Source organism: Salmo salar, chromosome 16, assembly GCF_965601325.2.
Source record: "Salmo salar chromosome 16, fSalSal1, whole genome shotgun sequence".
Lineage (NCBI taxonomy): Eukaryota > Metazoa > Chordata > Actinopteri > Salmoniformes > Salmonidae > Salmo > Salmo salar.
In genome coordinates this window covers 87152501-87169400 of record NC_138306.1, presented here as the reverse complement: position 1 = coordinate 87169400, position 16900 = coordinate 87152501, and the positions used below count along the sequence as shown (strand labels likewise).

Here is a 16900-nt window from a genome sequence, read left to right as displayed (position 1 = left end):
CTTCCCTGTAACGCAAAGCGTTGAGATTGCCTGCAATGACAACAAGCTCAGTCCGATGATGCTGTGACACACCGCCCCAGACCATGACGGACCCTCCACCTCCAAATCTATCCCGCTCCAGAGTACAGGCCTCGGTGTAACGCTCAATCCTTCGGCGATGAACGCGAATCCGACCATCACCCCTGGTGAGACAAAACCGTGACTCGTCAGTGAAGAGCACTTTTTGCCAGTCCTGTCTGGTCCAGCGACGGTGGGTTTGTGCCCATAGGCGACGTTGTTGCCGGTGATGTCTGGTGAGGACCTGCCTTACAACAGGCCTACAAGCCCTCAGTCCAGCCTCTCTCTGCCTATTGCGGACAGTCTGAGTACTGATGGAGGGATTGTGCGTTCCTGGTGTAACTCGGGCAGTTGTTGTTGCCATCCTGTACCTGTCCCGCAGGTGTGATGTTCGGATCTACCGATCCTGTGCAGGTGTTGTTACATGTGGTCTGCCACTGCGAGGACGATCAGCTGTCCTTCCTGTCTCCCTGTAGCGCTGTCTTAGGCGTTTCACAGTACGGACATTGCAATTTATTGCCCTGGCCACATCTGTAGTCCTCATGCCTCCTTGCAGCATGCCTAAGGCACGTTCACGCAGATGAGCATGGACCCTGGGCACCTTTCTTTTGGTGTTTTTCAGAGTCAGTAGAAAGGCCTCTTTAGTGTTCTAAGTTTTCATAACTGTGACCTTAATTGCCTACGGTCTGTAAGCTGTTACTTTCTTAACGACCGTTCCACAGGTGCATGTTCATTAATTGTTTATGGTTCATTGAACAAGCATGGGAAACAGTGTTTAAACCCTTTACAATGAAGATCTGTGAAGTTATTTGTATTTTTACAAATTATCTTTGTTTCTTTTTTTGTTTATTATAACGTAACATATTATAGTGTAAAATATTATAACACATTATAACATATGTTAATAAGACATTATAAAGTGTTGTACTTGCCTATAACAGAAATAAGCAGCAATATATTCTAAATCTTTAACTTGTTCTTTGAGTTGTCTTTAGGCTTCAGAATGAATGCCTCCTCGTGGCCTATGTTCCTCCTGAGAACCCTGACTGGAGCAGAGATGGCACCAGCCACAGCTTTTAAAAAGGTCAAGAAAGAAAAATGGAACATTTCACATTTACTGATCAATGATTGTAGTGTATCAATGATTTACATGTGTGTACATAAACAGATCTGTCTGGTCTGGACTAACAGAGAGTTCTCTGTGTGTGTATATAAACAGATCTGTCTGGTCTGGACTAACAGAGTTCTCTGTGTATGTATATAAACAGATCTGTCTGGTCTGGACTAACAGAGAGTTCTCTGTGTGTGTATATAAACAGATCTGTATGGTCTGGACTAACAGAGAGTTCTCTCTGTGTGTGTGTGTGTGTATATAAACAGATCTGTCTGGTCTGGACTAACAGAGAGTTCTCTGTGTGTGTATATAAACAGATATGTCTGGTCTGAACTAACAGAGAGTTCTCTGTGGGTGTATATAAACAGATATGTCTGGTCTGGACTAACAGAGAGTTCTCTGTGTGTGTGTGTATATATAAACAGATCTGTATGGTCTGGACTAACAGAGAGTTCTCTGTGTGTGTATATAAACAGATATGTCTGGTCTGGACTAACAGAGAGTTCTCTGTGTGTGTGTGTATATATAAACAGATCTGTATGGTCTGGACTAACAGAGAGTTCTCTGTGTGTGTATATAAACAGATATGTCTGGTCTGAACTAACAGAGAGTTCTCTGTGGGTGTATATAAACAGATATGTCTGGTCTGGACTAACAGAGAGTTATCTGTGTGTGTGTGTATATATAAACAGATCTGTATGGTCTGGACTAACAGAGAGTTCTGTGTGTGTGTATATAAACAGATATGTCTGGTCTGGACTAACAGAGAGTTCTCTGTGTGTAGGAACCCTCCAAGCCCTCCCAGAACCTCTTTAAACCTGGGATGAAGCTAGAAGCAGTGGACAAGAAGAACCCCTACCTGATCTGCCCGGCAACCATCGGAGAGGTCAAAGGTAACAAGATCTTTTTTTTATTTAACCCACCTTTACCCCATCTCTTTGGAGGACAACTTCATAAGTGTAATTTTTTATTTCCTATAACACTATCGTTCCTTTGTCCCCTATTTGCTGTCTGGTTGATGTATCTCCTGCTACGTCTTACTGTTTGTTATTGTAATCTTTATTTTTAGGTGATGAGATCTTTGTGATGTTTGACGGCTGGAGAGGGGCCTTCGACTACTGGTGCCAGTTTGACTCCAGAGACATATTCCCTGTAGGATGGTGTTCTCTGACCAGGCACAGCATCCAGCCTCCTGGCAACTTCTGTAAGTACCTCAACCTCACCAGTAGAGGACAGCAGAGCCCTGCTTTCTGATGCTTTTGGTCTGTCTGTCACCACAGGGTGCTGCTGGCCCAGGGTTTTTTTCTGAAGCTGCCTAAATGAGCAGAGCTGGATGAGAAAAACAAACTATTTCTTTCTGCGAGGATTTCGCTGGCTGTTTCCCCCTATTTCCTGTGTTCTTTCCTGTATATTTGACTAAAATACAACCAGTAGGTTTACTACAGTTAGTACTTTTCCACAGGTAATAATATTCCTTAGTGTTTTCCACTGGTAATAATATTCCTTAGTGTGTTCCACTGGTAATAATATTCCTTAATGTGTTCCACAGGTAATAATATTCCTTAGTGTGTTCCACTGGTAATAATATTCCTTAGTGTGTTCCACTGGTAATAATATTCCTTAGTGTGTTCCACTGGTAATAATATTCCTTAATGTGTTCCACTGGTAATAATATTCCTTAATGTGTTCCACTGGTAATAATATTCCTTAGTGTGTTCCACTGGTAATAATATTCCTTAATGTGTTCCACTGGTAATAATATTCCTTAGTGTGTTCCACTGGTAATAATATTCCTTAGTGTGTTCCACTGGTAATAATATTCCTTAGTGTGTTCCACTGGTAATAATATTCCTTAGTGTGTTCCACTGGTAATAATATTCCTTAATGTGTTCCACTGGTAATAATATTCCTTAGTGTGTTCCACTGGTAATAATATTCCTTAGTGTGTTCCACTGGTAATAATATTCCTTAATGTGTTCCACAGGTAATAATATTCCTTAATGTGTTCCACTGGTAATAATATTCCTTAGTGTGTTCCACTGGTAATAATATTCCTTAGTGTGTTCCACTGGTAATAATATTCCTTAGTGTGTTCCACTGGTAATAATATTCCTTAATGTGTTCCACTGGTAATAATATTCCTTAGTGTGTTCCACTGGTAATAATATTCCTTAGTGTGTTCCACTGGTAATAATATTCCTTAGTGTGTTCCACTGGTAATAATATTCCTTAATGTGTTCCACAGGTAATAATATTCCTTAGTGTGTTCCACTGGTAATAATATTCCTTAGTGTGTTCCACTGGTAATAATATTCCTTAGTGTGTTCCACTGGTAATAATATTCCTTAATGTGTTCCACAGGTAATAATATTCCTTAGTGTGTTCCACTGGTAATAATATTCCTTAATGTGTTCCACAGGTAATAATATTCCTTAGTGTGTTCCACTGGTAATAATATTCCTTAGTGTGTTCCACTGGTAATAATATTCCTTAGTGTGTTCCACTGGTAATAATATTCCTTAGTGTGTTCCACTGGTAATAATATTCCTTAATGTGTTCCACTGGTAATAATATTCCTTAGTGTGTTCCACTGGTAATAATATTCCTTAATGTGTTCCACTGGTAATAATATTCCTTAGTGTGTTCCACTGGTAATAATATTCCTTAGTGTGTTCCACTGGTAATAATATTCCTTAATGTGTTCCACTGGTAATAATATTCCTTAGTGTGTTCCACTGGTAATAATATTCCTTAATGTGTTCCACTGGTAATAATATTCCTTAGTGTGTTCCACTGGTAATAATATTCCTTAGTGTGTTCCACTGGTAATAATATTCCTTAGTGTGTTCCACTGGTAATAATATTCCTTAATGTGTTCCACAGGTAATAATATTCCTTAGTGTGTTCCACTGGTAATAATATTCCTTAGTGTGTTCCACTGGTAATAATATTCCTTAGTGTGTTCCACTGGTAATAATATTCCTTAATGTGTTCCACTGGTAATAATATTCCTTAGTGTGTTCCACTGGTAATAATATTCCTTAGTGTGTTCCACTGGTAATAATATTCCTTAGTGTGTTCCACTGGTAATAATATTCCTTAGTGTGTTCCACTGGTAATAATATTCCTTAGTGTGTTCCACTGGTAATAATATTCCTTAGTGTGTTCCACTGGTAATAATATTCCTTAGTGTGTTCCACTGGTAATAATATTCCTTAGTGTGTTCCACTGGTAATAATATTCCTTAATGTGTTCCACTGGTAATAATATTCCTTAATGTGTTCCACTGGTAATAATATTCCTTAGTGTGTTCCACTGGTAATAATATTCCTTAGTGTGTTCCACTGGTAATAATATTCCTTAATGTGTTCCACTGGTAATAATATTCCTTAATGTGTTCCACTGGTAATAATATTCCTTAGTGTGTTCCACTGGTAATAATATTCCTTAGTGTGTTCCACTGGTAATAATATTCCTTAGTGTGTTCCACTGGTAATAATATTCCTTAGTGTGTTCCACTGGTAATAATATTCCTTAGTGTGTTCCACTGGTAATAATATTCCTTAGTGTGTTCCACTGGTAATAATATTCCTTAGTGTGTTCCACTGGTAATAATATTCCTTAGTGTGTTCCACTGGTAATAATATTCCTTAGTGTGTTCCACTGGTAATAATATTCCTTAGTGTGTTCCACTGGTAATAATATTCCTTAGTGTGTTCCACTGGTAATAATATTCCTTAGTGTGTTCCACTGGTAATAATATTCCTTAATGTGTTCCACTGGTAATAATATTCCTTAATGTGTTCCACTGGTAATAATATTCCTTAATGTGTTCCACTGGTAATAATATTCCTTAGTGTGTTCCACTGGTAATAATATTCCTAGTGTGTTCCACTGGTAATAATATCCTTAGTGTGTTCCACTGGTAATAATATTCCTTAGTGTGTTCCACTGGTAATAATATTCCTTAGTGTGTTCCACTGGTAATAATATTCCTTAGTGTGTTCCACTGGTAATAATATTCCTTAGTGTGTTCCACTGGTAATAATATTCCTTAGTGTGTTCCACTGGTAATAATATTCCTTAGTGTGTTCCACTGGTAATAATATTCCTTAGTGTGTTCCACTGGTAATAATATTCCTTAGTGTGTTCCACTGGTAATAATATTCCTTAGTGTGTTCCACTGGTAATAATATTCCTTAATGTGTTCCACTGGTAATAATATTCCTTAGTGTGTTCCACTGGTAATAATATTCCTTAATGTGTTCCACTGGTAATAATATTCCTTAATGTGTTCCACTGGTAATAATATTCCTTAATGTGTTCCAGCAGGATTGTCCTTCCACACATTGCATTTGGGTCTAGTTTGCTTGTAAAAAGTCAAGATTATATATATATATATTTGACAGGTTAAGATAATTTTCTGTTTCAAGTAAATGATTGTAAATATATGATTGTGAGCTTCATAATATCTTCCTTAATGTGTTATCTGTTTAACACTCTACTGCACACAACCTTTTTACCCCCATATCATTTTTTTTTAATTCCTACACATGACAATATGAGATGACATGTCTGTAAACAAGCCAATGAGGTGCAGAAGTTGGTATGATGTATCAATTGGGGGAGGGACCTTCTTTCAGGAAGCAGAGCGACCTGAGTGCATGGTGTGAGTGAAGGGTACAATGCATTTCATTATTTTGCATGTTTAAATAGAGACAATCAAAAATATGTACTTGTGTAGGAACCTCTACAGGAGAATATTTGATTGGTTTTAAACATTTCATTTTTATCTTTATTCAAAAAATGAAATGTTATTTTTGTTGCCTCAGGGCAACGTTGTGCAGTCGGGCTACTTTTCTTTTTGCCTCAGGGCAATATCATGCTCAATGAAAGACGTGTAAAATGATGGCCGTGGACAATGTTTTGGCCAACATATCCACTGACATTCACAGGCAGTGGACACAGAGACATTCCATTCTAGCCTAATCTGATAGAGAGGGCCGTGAACTTTAGGACAATGACAGCTAGGAAGAATGGGCCCCACTTGTATTTTCTAATGAAAATAGTGCTTCTTTGTACTACGTTCCCCTTAATCTGTTGTTGGTCTTAAACATTAGTTTCATGTTATATTCTGTCTTTTTTTAAATCATTTTTTTTTCAATTATTGATACATTATCAAAAAGCATAAAACTTCCCAAAAAATAGTATGAAATATTTGTAGTAATGAACAACCAAATGGTGTGCAGTACAGGGTTAATCCTTCATCAAGTCTTAGTGGCAGCTGCTGTTGATTGTTAATGCTGGAATACTACATGTAGCTGTATTGTTCATACCTATTTGTTCATGTCAAGCTGTGACCAATTATTGTTCCTTCTCAGCATACCACAGGGTATGTGTTGCTTTTAATAACCCTTTGATTGGTAAACCCTCTTAGTAAGGCTGATGATCAGTAGGCCTTTATTTCATCTGTTGTACACAGACTTCCCTTGGGTTTCTTCAATTCCTCAACTTGACCCATTTTTCACAGAAATCTACCCATTTCTTAAATCATTTCTGGTTATTTTGAAGTAATTTGTTCTTAACACCAAACAAACTAAAATAGAGAAGTAATGAACTCTTAATTCCATGACAAATGAAAGGGGTTTAACACAACGTTGACTCACCTGCCAATCATTTTAAATGTGTGTGTGTGAATGATTTCAGCTCAGACACACTTTCTTTCAGTGCAGGAAGAATGTTGTTTTGCCTTATTTGATTACCAGCCAGGGCCTGTCATCCCTGCTACAGTACTGTATGGTAGTTTTGATAGGTTTTAGCATACACAAAACATCCAGCAGTCTTCTATACTCAACACTATCTATCACTTTACTTAGAGAGTCACAACAACTCTCGCAGTACAGCTTCATGATCTCTTGTGCTATAAAGCTCCATGCTGCTCTCTACAGCTCCGACAGGGGGAATTGATATGGATAGCATTAAGACTTCTGACAGAGGTTGTATCCCAAATAGCCCCCTATTCCCTATATAGTGCACTGGTCAAACTGAGTGCACTATAAAGGGAATAGGGGGCAATTGGGATATAGTCTGTGACTGATGGTGGTAGTTATGTGTCTTTCAAACCGGCCTCAATCTGGTCCTCTTCCCTCGAGCAACTGGCATGTTTACAACTCTCTTCCTGTGTGTGTGTGTGTGTGTGTGTGTGTGTGTGTGTGTGTGTGTGTGTGTGTGTGTGTGTGTGTGTGTGTGTGTGCCACGGTGTAGGTGCAGAGAGGATATAGTATGACGTGGAGATGGATGCATCTCTTCTCTCAGCAGAACTTTAACAGTTAGGAAACACACACTTCCTCTATCTCAGTATCAGTAACAGTCAGTCTGGTGGGGGGTTTACTACCACCTTGTTCAGGCCAACAGCTCACATTTCTCTGACTGAAAAAAGTATTTATCAGGCTTCAGATTTCTATCTCTTTTGCTATGTTTTTTTAACGATGCAATATGCAGAAATCGCTCTGCTATTTCCTGGTTGCTAAAATTCTAATAGTTCTCCTGATTTCAGTTTGTTCCAAAACAACCAATACATGGTACAATGATTCTCTACACTATCTAACGAGCTGTGAGTAGAATCATTGTAACGTCTAACGAGCTGTGAGTAGAATCATTGTATCGTCTAACGAGCTGTGAGTAGAATCATTGTAACGTCTAAAGAGCTGTGAGTAGAATCATTGTACCGTCTAACGAGCTGTGAGTAGAATCATTGTAACGTCTAAAGAGCTGTGAATAGAATCATTGTATCGTCTAACGAGCTGTGAGTAGAATCATTGTAACGTCTAAAGAGCTGTGAGTAGAATCTTTGTATCATCTAACGAGCTGTGAGTAGAATCATTGTAACGTCTAAAGAGCTGTGAGTAGAATCATTGTAACGTCTAAAGAGCTGTGAGTAGAATCTTTGTATCGTCTAACGAGCTGTGAGTAGAATCATTGTAATGTCTAAAGAGCTGTGAGTAGAATCTTTGTATCGTCTAAAGAGCTGTGAGTAGAATCATTGTAACGTCTAAAGAGCTGTGAGTAGAATCATTGTAATGTCTAAAGAGCTGTGAGTAGAATCTTTGTATCGTCTAAAGAGCTGTGAGTAGAATCATTGTAACGTCTAAAGAGCTGTGAGTAGAATCATTGTATCGTCTGAAGAGCTGTGAGTAGAATCATTGTATCGTCTAAAGAGCTGTGAGTAGAATCATTGTAACGTCTAAAGAGCTGTGAGTAGAATCATTGTAACGTCTAAAGAGCTGTGAGTAGAATCATTGTAATGTCTAAAGAGCTGTGAGTAGAATCATTGTAATGTCTAAAGAGCTGTGAAATATATTTTCATTAAACAAACAAAACTGTGTTTTCAGCTGTTTGAATCTGGTGAAAGAAAACCGGAAGTAATCGAGGCAAAACCTAAATTTTTAAGAACGGGAAGCATAGGAATAGAGCACATAGAACAGATCTACTGCTTCTTAGACTTGCTTTCAATGAGAATGACAGATCTATATAAACACATGTCTATGTGAATTTGGTTGGGTCCCCAAAAAGTGACATATTGCTGCTTTTAAAAGAGGTAATGAACATTTATAATTTTTAGTCATCTTACAAACATTTGTTTTTATTTTTATGTTTTGTTAAACTTTTGTTTGGTTTGATCATAATTTCTACCAAGTTGTATTATGAATCTTTTATAAGAAGTTATCAATGCAACTTGTTCATTTGATGCAGAAATTTAGATGGAGAAAAACGTTTCCTTCCCTTAGCTGCTTTTAGAGACCAATGAGATCTATCCTCAGGGTGGGGACTATTCTCCTCCATCTCCCTTCCAATGTGAGTGTGATTAGGGGATAATTGGCAGAAGATCGGTCTCAGTTATGAGCCATCGGAGGGATGTGGGGGTAGAGAGGGTGTGGGCGTGGTTGAAGGGGCGGCCTCACACTTTACCCACGTCTCTATTGTTGAACGTCCCCCTGGTTGTTGAGACAGCATGCAGTCTGATGGAACAAGAGTACTGCCGGACGCACAGTGGAGAGAACAGCCCACCGATTATTTAGCATTTACATTTCAATAGTTATCTCGTACACTAGTTTAGTTTTTGGTTTTAATTAACAGTGATTGAGTAATCAGATTAAGGGATGTAAGAAAGTGTATATTTTATCCATTATAAATAAACATTATTTTAGTTTTTTGATTAAGAGAAGGAATGTGAGAATCTTTAAACAATAAGCCATTCAATGACCTTATGAAAGTACATTCAGCCCAGTCTGTTATTACCTTTAACACTGAATCATTTCTAGACTAAATCCTTCCCATACTAATGTACAGTTAGGAATGTTTTCATTTTCCTTATTAGCAAAAGGCTGTTTTGGGTTTTATTTTAGCAATCAGAAAATAATAAATATTAAAAAATGTTTTTTGTATAATTTTGATCCTGATATATAGTTACTTTTTCCCTTAAACATTAACTATCTTTATTGTAGATTTTAGAAAAATAAAAAGTAATTTAGCTTTGAGTTGCCAACTATGACTTTTTCATCAAAGTCAAATGAACTTTAGTTTTATGAGGTGAAATGAACTTTAGTTTTATGAGGTGAAATGAACTTTAGTTTTATGAGGTGAAATTAACTTTAGCGGATGTGTCATACAATTAAACATAGTTTATCAAATGACGTTTTGGTGGTGTTTTTTGATATTTTTTACTAGCAGCCAAACGGTTTACGTCTTGTTCTTCTACTGTTAGAGTAGAGAAAGACAATTACAAAAGAAAAGTGTCATTTTAGTATTGTAGTGAATAGATCTTTTTCATTCATAAAATAATAATTTAATCCCATTGTATAAAAATGCCACACAAATGCTCTTCATCAGTAAATGAGGAATAACTGTTGCTTTTTCAAAACAAACACTGTAGAACACTTTCATTCTTATTTACCACTTCAGTTAAAGTAACATGATGATTGATCTTCATGAACTATGTGATTGTAAAGAAACAGTAGAGGAGTGTGCTGAAGTGAATTTCTAGCTGTTGTCTTTGGTTGGTTGTGTCTGTTCTACCTCACTAGCGTTAGTTATGCATGATGGGAAAACAGCCTCTTCTTCTGACACTTTTACAACAGACCATTTCTGAATTTATTAGGGGAATCATTTCCTGTAGTTCACAGTCCGACACCCTAACCCCACCGGCAGGCTGCCAAGCCACACCCCCATGTATTATGGTCTTATTATAACCTGAAGTAAATAACCCTCAGATCATTTCTCTGGCTCCATGGTGAAATATCCATATGAGCAGCATTGAGGTCTTGTTTTCTGGAGATGAAGCAGTCTTTGTTTGCCTCAGATCAGTCAGATTAGGAGACTTTCTGAAGCAGGATGGTTGCTTCCTAAATGGCACCCTATTCCCTTTATAGTGCACTACTATAGACCAGGGCCCCTATAAAGGGCACAGGGTGTTATTTGAGACAGACATAGTATGTAAAGCCGTGGCTGCTGCTGCTCCGTGCTCCCTGCCACTGTTTCCTGCCCCTATCCAAGCTGTCTTTCACCAGGTCCTCCAGGGACGTCTGAATAGGCTTGGGTTACGGAGAGAGGGATGAGGAACCCCCCCCTCTTCTTGGGTTCCGAGTCGGGGAGACCCCTCTCCCCTTTCCTCCCATTCTCCTGGAGGGTTGTCTGAGCCTTCTAATGCAGCCTACAGGAGACCCCTCTCCCCTTTCCTCCCATTCTCCTGGAGGGTTGTCTGAGCCTTCTAATGCAGCCTACAGGAGACCCCTCTCCCCTTTCCTCCCATTCTCCTGGAGGGTTGTCTGAGCCTTCTAATGCAGCCTACAGGAGACCCCTCTCCCCTTTCCTCCCATTCTCCTGGAGGGTTGTCTGAGCCTTCTAATGCAGCCTACAGGAGACCCCTCTCCCCTTTCCTCCCATTCTCCTGGAGGGTTGTCTGAGCCTTCTAATGCAGCCTACAGGAGACCCCTCTCCCCTTTCCTCCCATTCTCCTGGAGGGTTGTCTGAGCCTTCTAATGCAGCCTACAGGAGACCCCTCTCCCCTTTCCTCCCATTCTCCTGGAGGGTTGTCTGAGCCTTCTAATGCAGCCTACAGGAGACCCCTCTCCCCTTTCCTCCCATTCTCCTGGAGGGTTGTCTGAGCCTTCTAATGCAGCCTACAGGAGACCCCTCTCCCCTTTCCTCCCATTCTCCTGGAGGGTTGTCTGAGCCTTCTAATGCAGCCTACAGGAGACCTCTTATGCCCATTCCTCAATCGGAGTCCTCTCATCCATTTTAACCTTTTACACCCACCCCTCTCCCCAGGCACCCCGCCTCTCAACCCCCCTCGCCCCCTCAGAGAGTTGTGCAGGGGCCTGGCGAGGAGAGTGAACGGCAGGCAGGTGACCGATGAGCACTGTCAATATAGCTCTTTGATCACATGCATAAAACCCTTCCCCCTTTACCCCTCCCTCCCTCCCACTCCTCCTCCGCCTGCTAGCCCCATCCACCCCCCTCCTCTTTCCCTGCGATGCAAATCAGCCGTCCAGCTCTCTGCTGCTCTGCTCTGTTCATTCACAGGGACAGAGGGAGGGGCCACTAGCAGCCAGCTCCTCCTGTTTCTAATACCGCCTCAGTCAGGCAGGCAGCAGCATGGGGCTTTGTTGTGGACTGGAGCTGGACAGAAAAAGAGAGATCGAGGGAAGGAGAGAGAAATAGGGAGAATAGAGAGAGAGGAAAAGGGAGAAGAGGGGAGAGAGAGAGACCCTGACGTTAACCAGGGGTCAAACTAGTAAAGAGGGACTGTTCTGTTGTTGTGGACTGCTGCTGTTGCTGCCCCGAAACGTAGCGCCGTGTTGGGAGTTCCTGGTGAGTTTGCTGCCTCTGCTTTTGTCTCGTGTCTATTTTTAACTAGTGGTGGCTGTTCAGTTCCTCTTCCTCTCACGTGAGAGCCGGCGTTAGACTTCGTCTTGGTTAGCAGTCAGTTTCTAGAAAGGAGGGAATCCACTGTTTGTGTGAATGAATGGCCGTTGCATCTCAGTTACCCGTAGATGTACTTAATGCAGATGATGTAGCTATTGTTTGCATGGCCCTGACTGTTTCAACCACTCTCTTTGTTTGCTCTGGTTGATTTGAATTATTGAAACGAGGGCTTATAGGGTACAGTCATTGATATTTAGGACTTCTGGTCTCTGCTCAGGGTTGGTATGTGTTAAGACAACGGAATTGTGTCAGAACCATGCAATAGAACCATGCAAATTGCTTCATAAATGTACATTTCAGAATATAATTGTCCATACATTTAAATACACAATTTAGCCCTTAGAGAATTGCTTTACTCTCTTATGTTTATGGAAATAGTCACCCATCTTTTTATGCAAAAACCTTGTTTGTAATTATTAGAACATCCTGAAGTAGAAGTACTTTTCTATCAAGTTAAATGTTTTTTCACTCTAAAAATAATTGTTCTGTTTGATGTTTGACACAGTAACAGATTGTTTAAATGGGTCTACCTGGGGCTATCAGTACCACCCTACCCCCTCTCTAAACCCCAGTCTTCCCCTGGTCTACCATACTACCCCCTCTCTAAACCCCAGTCTTCCCCTGGTCTACCATACTACCCCCTCTCTAAACCCCAGTGCTCCCCTGGTCTACCACCCTACCCCCTCTCTAAACCCCAGTCCTCCCCTGGTCTACCACCCTACCTCCTCTCTAAACCCCAGTCCTCCCCTGGTCTACCATACTACCTCCTCTCTAAACCCCAGTCCTCCCCTGGTCTACCATACTACCCCCTCTCTAAACCCCAGTCCTCCCCTGGTCTACCACCCTACCCCCTCTCTAAACCCCAGTCCTCCCCTGGTCTACCATACTATCCCCTCTCTAAACCCCAGTGCTCCCCTGGTCTACCACCCTACCCCCTCTCTAAACCCCAGTCCTCCCCTGGTCTACCATACTATCCCCTCTCTAAACCCCAGTCCTCCCCTGGTCTACCACCCTACCCCCTCTCTAAACCCCAGTCTTCCCCTGGTCTACCATACTACCCCCTCTCTAAACCCCAGTCCTCCCCTGGTCTACCATACTACCCCCTCTCTAAACCCCAGTCCTCCCCTGGTCTACCACCCTACCCCCTCTCTAAACCCCAGTCCTCCCCTGGTCTACCATACTACCCCCTCTCTAAACCCCAGTGTTCCCCTGGTCTACCACCCTACCCCCTCTCTAAACCCCAGTCCTCCCCTGGTCTACCATACTACCTCCTCTCTAAACCCCACCCCAGTCCTTCCCTGGTCTACCATACTACCTCCTCTCTAAACCCCACCCCAGTCCTTCCCTGGTCTACCGTACTACCCCCTCTCTAAACCCCCAGTCCTTCCCTGGTCTACCGTACTACCCCCTCTCTAAACCCCAGTCCTTCCCTGGTCTACCGTACTACCCCCTCTCTAAACCCCAGTCCTTCCCTGGTCTACCGTACTACCTCCTCTCTAAACCCCAGTCCTTCTCTGGTCTACCGTACTACCTCCTCTCTAAACCCCAGTCCTTCCCTGGTCTACCGTACTATCCCCTCTCTAAACCCCAGCCCAGTCCTCCCCTGGTCTACCATACTACCCCCTCTCTAAACCCCAGTGCTCCCCTGGTCTACCACCCTACCCCCTCTCTAAACCCCAGTCCTCCCCTGGTCTACCATACTACCTCCTCTCTAAACCCCACCCCAGTCCTTCCCTGGTCTACCATACTACCTCCTCTCTAAACCCCACCCCAGTCCTTCCCTGGTCTACCGTACTACCCCCTCTCTAAACCCCCAGTCCTTCCCTGGTCTACCGTACTACCCCCTCTCTAAACCCCAGTCCTTCCCTGGTCTACCGTACTACCCCCTCTCTAAACCCCAGTCCTTCCCTGGTCTACCGTACTACCCCCTCTCTAAACCCCAGTCCTTCCCTGGTCTACCGTACTACCTCCTCTCTAAACCCCAGTCCTTCTCTGGTCTACCGTACTACCTCCTCTCTAAACCCCAGTCCTTCCCTGGTCTACCGTACTATCCCCTCTCTAAACCCCAGCCCAGTCCTCCCCTGGTCTACCATACTACCTCCTCTCTAAACCCCACCCCAGTCCTTCCCTGGTCTACCATACTACCTCCTCTCTAATCCTCAGTCCTCCCCTGGTCTACCATACTACCTCCTCTAAACCCCACCCCAGTCCTTCCCTGGTCTACCGTACTACCCCCGCTCTAAACCCCAGCCCAGTCCTTCCCTGGTCTACCATACTACCCCCTCTCTAAACCCCAGTCCTTCCCTGGTCTACCGTACTACCTCCTCTCTAAACCCCAGCCCAGTCCTTCCCTGGTCTACCATACTACCTCCTCTCTAAACCCCACCCCAGTCCTTCCCTTGTCTACCATACTACCCCCTCTCTAAACCCCAGTCCTTCCCTGGTCTACCGTACTACCTCCTCTCTAAACCCCAGCCCTTCCCTGGTCTACCGTACTACCCCCTCTCTAAACCCCAGCCCAGTCCTTCCCTGGTCTACCGTACTACCTCCTCTCTAAACCCCAGTCCAGTCCTCCCCTGGTCTCAAAACATGTGGTTCATATTCACACTGCACCAGGGAGCTCAATGGTTCTGGGACAGAACCAGATTCCCTCCAGACCTCCCAGAGCTCCCAGTTCAAACTGAAATGGAAATATTACAGGAGGGAAAGCTGGGTAATACGGCTTGAGGCGTGGTCAAACACACACACACACACACACACACACACACACACACACACACACACACACACACACACACACACACACACACACACACACACACACACACACACACACACACACACACACACACACACACACACACACACACACACACACACAGGCCCCGACCCAACCCCCAACCAGTCATCCAGGCCGCCAGGCAGGAGCCACACTTCTCAGCCCCAGTAGCAGCGCCCCTCACCGCCCCGGGGCTCCAGACCTCCTGGCCACCGGGTCATTGGGTCAGCCTGAAATGACCCATCATGATTAACTCCTTACACTCTTACTGCAGAACACAGGACAGGTTTAACGGAATGGAATGGAAGGTTCTATGTTAGAACAACTAGAGGGACAGTTTAATATAAACTGAATGGAAGGTTCTATGTTAGAACAACTAGAGGGACAGTTTAATATAAACTGAATGGAAGGTTCTATGTTAGAACAACTAGGGGGACAGTTTAATATAAACTGAATGGAAGGTTCTATGTTAGAACAACTAGAGGGACAGTTTAATATAAACTGAATGGAACGTTCTATGTTAGAACAACTAGGGGGACAGTTTAATATAAACTGAATGGAAGGTTCTATGTTAGAACAACTAGAGGGACAGTTTAATATAAACTGAATGGAAGGTTCTATGTTAGAACAACTAGAGGGACAGTTTAATATAAACTGAATGGAAGGTTCTATGTTAGAACAACTAGAGGGACAGTTTAATATAAACTGAATGGAAGGTTCTATGTTAGAACAACTAGGGGGACAGTTTAATATAAACTGAATGGAAGGTTCTATGTTAGAACAACTAGAGGGACAGTTTAATATAAACTGAATGGAAGGTTCTATGTTAGAACAAATAGGGGGACAGTTTAATATAAACTGAATGGAAGGTTCTATGTTAGAACAACTAGGGGGACAGTTTAATATAAACTGAATGGAAGGTTCTATGTTAGAACAACTAGGGGGACAGTTTAATATAAACTGAATGGAAGGTTCTATGTTAGAACAACTAGGGGGACAGTTTAATATAAACTGAATGGAAGGTTCTATGTTAGAACAACTAGGGGGACAGTTTAATATAAACTGAATGGAAGGTTCTATGTTAGAACAACTAGAGGGACAGTTTAATATAAACTGAATGGAAGGTTCTATGTTAGAACAACTAGGGGGAGAGTTTAATATAAACTGAATGGAAGGTTCTATGTTAGAACAACTAGAGGGACAGTTTAATATAAACTGAATGGAAGGTTCTATGTTAGAACAACTAGGGGGACAGTTTAATATAAACTGAATGGAAGGTTCTATGTTAGAACAACTAGAGGGACAGTTTAATATAAACTGAATGGAAGGTTCTATGTTAGAACAACTAGAGGGACAGTTTAATATAAACTGAATGGAAGGTTCTATGTTAGAACAACTAGGGGGACAGTTTAATATAAACTGAATGGAAGGTTCTATGTTAGAACAACTAGGGGGACAGTTTAATATAAACTGAATGGAAGGTTCTATGTTAGAACAACTAGGGGGACAGTTTAATATAAACTGAATGGAAGGTTCTATGTTAGAACAACTAGAGGGACAGTTTAATATAAACTGAATGGAAGGTTCTATGTTAGAACAACTAGAGGGACAGTTTAATATAAACTGAATGGAAGGTTCTATGTTAGAACAACTAGGGGGACAGTTTAATATAAACTGAATGGAAGGTTCTATGTTAGAACAACTAGAGGGACAGTTTAATATAAACTGAATGGAAGGTTCTATGTTAGAACAACTAGAGGGACAGTTTAATATAAACTGAATGGAAGGTTCTATGTTAGAACAACTAGAGGGACAGTTTAATATAAACTGAATGGAAGGTTCTATGTTAGAACAACTAGAGGGACAGTTTAATATAAACTGAATGGAAGGTTCTATGTTAGAACAACTAGAGGGACAGTTTAATATAAACTGAATGGAAGGTTCTATGTTAGAACAACTAGGGGGAC

The 16900-nt window shown here is 41.8% G+C and overlaps 1 protein-coding gene across 2 annotated transcripts in view; it reads left to right on the top strand.

Moving 5' to 3' along the window:
• LOC123727913 (sex comb on midleg-like protein 2) overlaps positions 1-16900 on the top strand; it is a 60138-nt gene that overhangs the window by 21652 nt on the left and 21586 nt on the right. For both annotated transcript variants that reach the window (XM_082963133.1, XM_082963132.1), the window contains exons 7-9: positions 1053-1141; positions 1956-2064; positions 2241-2375. In XM_082963133.1, the coding sequence (XP_082819259.1) occupies positions 1053-1141; positions 1956-2064; positions 2241-2375 (333 nt within the window). The remainder of the gene's footprint in view (positions 1-1052; positions 1142-1955; positions 2065-2240; positions 2376-16900) is intronic.